Source organism: Pelodiscus sinensis, chromosome 9, assembly GCF_049634645.1.
Source record: "Pelodiscus sinensis isolate JC-2024 chromosome 9, ASM4963464v1, whole genome shotgun sequence".
NCBI lineage: Eukaryota > Metazoa > Chordata > Testudines > Trionychidae > Pelodiscus > Pelodiscus sinensis.
Window position 1 is genome coordinate 23,262,895 of NC_134719.1, and position 6,461 is coordinate 23,269,355.

The following is a 6,461-nucleotide window of genomic DNA, read 5'->3' on the forward strand; positions in this document are numbered from 1 at the left end:
GGTTAGAATCCGGTGCAGGCAGGAGGACTCCTGGATGACTTCCTGGATGCATTTAAGCACACAGGGCTATAGTCATCTAAGGCAACGGCAAATTCCTGGAAAAAGGCATTTGCTGTGACAGCTGCTTATTACCACTAAACACCACAGTTACACTGACAACTTGTAGCTGTTTGTCGTCGCTACCTGTTTTTTTGCCTGTCTTTAACTGAGTCCATCAGGGCCAGATTTTGAAAGGCATGGTATTAAAGGTATTAACTGAAATCAGTGGCAATTAGGCACTGAAAGGCCATGACAAATCTAGCCCTGAGCACTCTCGGGCAGGGTCCGTCTGTTCATTACAAGTGTGTAGCCCTAAGCTCTGAAGGGAGCCTCTAGGCACAACTGTAGTGCAAATAAAAAATAACAATAGTTATAAAAACAGATGTATGGTGCTTAGAGTACATAGAAACATTTAAGGAAAAGAAACTTATGCCCCACAGACTTGTAGCCGCTTCTTGTGGCACAGTGCAGTGTATCAGAAGCACAGCCCAGGCTGGCTTGAGAACAGTCTTCTGAAAAGAAATTAGGGCTCCATGTGTGACAGTCTCACTGTTTGCTTTAAATGGGACATTTACTCATTGTGGGGCGAGGGGGCTCTCAGGACAGCTGTAAAACCTGGAACGCTGTCACAATCAAGTGTGTGGGCCACAAATAGCCTTAGCCCAATTGTAGCAGAGGATGGTTGTGTCGATAATACACAAGTGTTATCAAGAACCAGCACTAAGTATCAATGGCAATAGCATTGAGAGATTCCACCAGAAATGGAGCTAATAGTAAATACCATGCACCATGCTTCTTCCATAGCAAATGGGATTTTCCCTGCACATAGGAGAACCAAAACTCAGAAAGTTGCAAATCCAGATCTCCCATTCTTTCTCCCCTGGACCTCAACAGCAATTGCAGGCAGCAGGTTGCAGTTAAATTGCTACTGAAGACAAGACTCTCAAAAGCAGGTGCTTGAAGGGATGTCCTTGAATCTAAATTATGATGTAAATAAGTGGCCAGATTTTCCAACATGCTGAGCACCCAGCAGCTCCCACTGAGGTACCCCAGTGACAGTGGCTGGATGCTCAGCGTATTAGAGGATGTGCACTCTTATTTAAGAGCTGAAATATGGAGCTCGAAGCCTGGTTTTATGCTCCTTTTTTTAAATCTAGGTGTAATGTAAGCAGAAGGTTCATAGAATTGTTGCCCTTCTGGCCTGAGCACATGGCCAATCACTGGGGGCTTGCATGTGTGTTTTCATTAGCTATCGAAATCAATTATAAGACTCTTGTTATATTTGTGGGTGCAATGAAGGTGTTTTGCAGAGAATCTATAATGACCCTGTTTCCCTGAACACAGTAGAAACAAACAATAGCAGGCAGTGTCCTTGCTCGCAATTTACAAACTGCTTGCCTGGCTAGTTCTGTGCCCAGGGAGGATTGTCTCTCTACTCCATCTCAGGGCCACACTGACGACTGCTTCTCTCGCTGCCTGCTTGCTTTCTTGGCTTCCTGCCTATCCATCCACACACATTTTGCCAATCAGTCCCCCTAGACCATACATTTCCAATTGGGGCTATGTCTACACTACAGGGTTTTTCCAGGAAATATCCTGGAAAAACTCCACCGTGTCTAGGGAACGCATCTACTCTTCCACTTTTTTTTGCAGAAGAGCAGACACGCTCTTTCAGAAGCCCTGTCTTCCTTCTCCCGTGAGGAAGAAGGGCTCTTCCAAAAGAGGAGGCTTTTCTGAAATTTGGCCCAGTGTAGATAAGTCCAGACATAAGTCCAGAATAGACAGGAATTGTGGATCCCAAAGACGTTTGATAGTTCTCTGTTACCCTAACTGCATATAATGTGTCATGCTCATGGCGCTAAACGATAGGCACTAAGGTTTGATGATGCCTTTTCTTCCTGAGAGTGAAGTGTTGATAGTGTGGAGCACCATTAAGGTGTTGCTCTCACTCCAGGAGTTTAGCTTGTGTATCTGCCTCTGAGGATACTTTTCCTCTTGTCAATAGGATCTCGGCAGTCAAGAGCCTTAGAAATGCTCTCACCCATCCATGTTTCTGTTTGTATGTGGCTAGATAGCTCAGTGGTGTGCAGAATTTATCAGTGATCACCAAACTGTGGGGCATTCCCAGCAAGGGGTTGCAAAGGAACATTTGGGAGGGCAGTGGGGCTTATGGGTGCTGGGGTGGGAATGCCACTGACCCCGCTCCACCCGCTGGCTCTGCTTAAGCTTCAGTCCCAGCCCCACCCTCACCCTTGGCCCAATTACAGCTCGGTTCCTGGCTCCCGCTCTCCTTTCCCGCCCTGCAGCCCTGGCCATGGCACTGATCCCAGCTCTATCGCTGCCCCCAGCTGCAGCTCCAGTCTCAGCCTGCTTCCTTCTATCCACACTTCCCACACATGAGCTATAGCCCCACTTCAAGCAGGTTCTAACTGTGAAAAATTTGGGGCCCCTAGTCTATAAAGTTGTGACCACAGCACATGTAGACATGCTCTCGAGCTTTAATTTAGCTAGCATGGGTCTTGGAGGAGTGAAGCCTCAGCAGCATGGGGCTGAGGTACAAGTCCACTCAGAACCCTGGGTAAGGACTTGGGTAGCTGGCACACACTGTTGCCTATGCTGCCGTGGCTCCTCAGCTCAGGTATCAGAGCAGATAAAAGCTAGCTGATCTATGGCTACAAAATCTGATTCCAATCCCACCACACCGTAGGTAGAACTAGATTAGAAATCATTTCCCTTGTAAATATATGAAGGTGGACCATGACTCCGCTTTCACACACGTATTCCTTTATTAGTCCAAAGGCCACGTGGTGCTCATTCCATCCAAAATGCCCAATACAAACACGTACATACTTATGTTTTATACCCTAGCAGTAACATAGTTGTAAGCTTTGGCCAAAATACTCATAACAAAATCAGGCTTGGGAGATTCCTTCTGTGACGTAGTGGGGGTACCTGGCTGGTTTCTATGCTGCTGGCTCTGGGGGAACCCCCACTGGCTGCCGTGGGTACCACGACCCAGCAAAACAGGATGAGTCACTATGCAAACCAGTGGCCAGACACCCCCCATGGAGAGGAACAAAGGAAGGTGGAATGCTGCCCTGGCTGGGGGGCAGGGCTGGAAGTGAGTTAGTTGGTTGCTGGCTGTCTGGGAGCATGGAGGAGACAGCCTAGGAAAAGGGTCTGGAGTTAGGGGCCCAGTCTCCCCCATCTCAAGGGGGCCTGAGGCATCCTAGCCCAGCTCTGTGACCAGATTACATCTGTGCTGTGCTGCATCCTGGAGAGGCAATAAACTTCCTCTATTCCACCGGCTGGTGCAGTCTGTTTGTGCCATTTCGGGGTGCAGGAGACGGGGGACCCCCAACGCGCCGTCACACCTTCCCATTATGGTGTGACTCAAAGGGTGAAGAAAAAAAATCTGGTCATAAAACTTCTCTGATTCTTGATTTTTATATACTAAATAAAGAAATAATGCTATCGCTGGGCATTGGACTTTAGCCAAAGAGACAACAAGGAATTTTAAGGCTAAGCCTTATGCCTGCTGCCCAGTTAACTGGTTTCCTGTATTTCTATTACTTCAGCACAGAGCTTTCATAAGATAACACCTGTGTTTCCAAGGCAGGTACATATTTAACGCAAACAACTTTTCTTTCTTGCAATCTTACTCTTCGGGTCACTTGCTTTGCGTCTTATGACATTCAAACTCTCAAATTCAATTTAAAACTGTAGCTCACTTAGGCTGTAGGCCTGTACACTTTTAGGCTGCTAATGTGCAGGGGTGCTGAGCTTAACAAAGTTGAGGTTATTGATTATTTTTTCTCCTCCTTTTCTACATGTTTTATGTTTTGCCAAATTATTTGAGCTGTTACCTTTTTTCTATTATTTGACATCTTACTAGAGCTGTAGAGTGACTCAAGACCCAAAAATTTGAGCTGATTGGGTCAAATGTAGACAACTTACAGCAGCATCAAAAGAACAGCAATGACTACTGACCAGTGAACCAGTGCACTTTTAATTGGAAGTATGACACTGGCAATGGCAGTCGATCACCTTCTGATAACCTCCAAGAATTAAAGCATAAATAATTATTCATAACAGAATGTATACCTTGGCCCTATTGGACCCCAATTTGAAAGGTCAACAAAAGATATTTTAATATAAAACATATGCTGTATAATTAAAATATTTGGAGTCAAGGGTTTGTCTGTTTTTCAGTCATTGATGTTTTACAGACCCTGATTTCTGTTAAATTCCTTTGCATGAATGATAGGCTTTGTGTTTTATTTTTTAAATTTTACTCAGAAGGTTATATCGCCTTGGGTTTCATATGCTGCAAAAAGACGTCAGCATGTGCCTTGCTTATTTATCTCGAAAAGACGTTTGCATTATCTTTATGACATGGTCACTGGCTGGAAAGGAGAAAAGTGTTGCTATGTTGTGAGGTGATTGTGAATAACACGTGAACTTTTCTCTGCTTTATGCAGGATACGTGTCTGATCCCATGAGTTCTATGCGATTTCATTCCTGCAGTAACAGTGGCAGCTTTGAAGACAGCAGCTGACAGCATGAACCATCTACCTGGAGAGAGATTCCCTATAAACTGACAGCAGCAATTCTTACTGTGTCAGCGTAGCTCCCAGTCATCATACATTACACCAAAGATGCCTAAATTGACCTGTTTATTTACTGATGGTGAACATTTCTATCATAAATTATGCTGTAACCTATTTTTCCTGCCAGCATGCTTAGGATTTTCTGGTGGGGCACATCTATCTCCCCGTAAGAAAAGCAAACGTCCACAAGGAATACTGCACCTTAAATTTGAACATTAATAATTTGAAAAGAGATAAAAGCAAAAATAAATCTGTTAAAGTGACACAATTCTAGGGCAAGTTGTTTTACCTTGGACTGCAGTAGGGCATGTGCAGATATCGTAAACTTCCCAACTGATACAAACAAAGTAATAACAAACCCAGTCTGCATCACGGGAAAGAATCATTCATATCATCCCTGCAGGAACGCAGCAGGACACACCACAGCCAATGTCGTTCCACTTTCATAACATTTTTCCTCATTTTCTTTATGGGTTTGTGGGTTTGTCTGAGTTTGGAAACCTTCAGTTCTCTAATTCCTTATGTCCCTGAAGGTTGTACAGCTGTAGTTCTCCAGGCCCTCAATCTTGTAATCCGTCTCAGTCCCAGGCCCTGGATACTCTAAATCCTCTGTATGTGACTAAAGAAATCCTTAGCTGGCTATCCTAATTGGCATCTGAACTGATTTATATATATATATATATATATATATATATATATATATATATATATATATATATATATATAAAATCTGCTTTCTACTTCGGGTTTTGTGCCTTACATCCTCAAAGTACATAGAAAATGATCTGTAGTTCTCTTATGCTTATATTTTTAAAAAAACTTTAACCAGCTAGAGAGAGATAAGAAACTAAACCACAACCCATATAAGTTTAATGGAGCCATATAAAATTTTTGTGTCACAAATGTAATAACCTTGTAGCAAGACAAAAGGTTACATTTTCACTCACCCAGAGCATATCTACTCTGCAGTGCCATCTAGTGATTCTAGGATGCAAACGTGGGTATTGAGCATCCAGCATTTTCATTTCATGTTTCATTCATTTGGTTCTACGACAGAATTTTAATTACTGAGAACACCCTTTTGTTCCCCCTATCCCTCCCAGAAAAATAAGAAAGAAAAGGACCTTGAACTATTCCAAAGCAAAGTTAAATCCTTCAGTAATTATTTTGTATTGTTTGGCAAATAAATTTTGGCAGAGAGATTCTATTGCTATAATAGTTTGGGTTTTTTTAAGCTGCATGAGAGTATATAACTGTCAGGCTGAGTAGAAACTCATGTTCAAGATTTGTGCTTTTCTGAGAATATTATGTACGTTGGTTTCACATGACTGGTGTTTCTGATTAACTCTGTGATTAGGTAGTGCAAGTGCTGGTATAGCATTTGGTCTATAAATGTGTAATATATTTTATTGACTCAAGTCTTTTCTGCATGTTGTTGGTTTCAGAATCTTGTAGCAATAAAAATGAGGAAGGTTTCGCTTGGAGAGCTTTGTAGGTGGTGCAGTGTTTTATTATTTGTTTTACTTCAGAGTCATCTGAAGCATTCTAGGGAAAAACAAAACTGAAATATTAACATTGACAGGATGCGGCTTCTCTCCCTCACTGTCAGCCCCAAGGCATCCCTTGGGCAACTCCTTTGGCTTGGGAATGGCTATGGTTTCATTTTCAGAAACAAAGCACTTAGGAAAAGTAAATGATCTGAATAGTCAGACAGTGAATTGTCGAGAATCCAGCTCCTCACCAAGAGGATTAATCATCTGAATAGCATTTCCCTTCATAGAACTTGAAAGTTCTTCTCTGCCAGGAACACCT

At 42.9% G+C, this 6,461-nt stretch overlaps 1 protein-coding gene across 2 annotated transcripts in view; it reads left to right on the forward strand.

The window, feature by feature from the left end:
• The window catches only part of TNNI3K (TNNI3 interacting kinase), a 190,841-nt gene extending 184,708 nt beyond the window's left edge, over positions 1-6,133 (forward strand). For both annotated transcript variants that reach the window (XM_006130399.4, XM_075936240.1), the window contains one exon: positions 4,521-6,133. In XM_006130399.4, the coding sequence (XP_006130461.1) occupies positions 4,521-4,597 (77 nt within the window). In that variant the 3' untranslated portion in view covers positions 4,598-6,133. The remainder of the gene's footprint in view (positions 1-4,520) is intronic.
• The last annotated feature ends 328 nt before the right edge of the window (positions 6,134-6,461 follow it).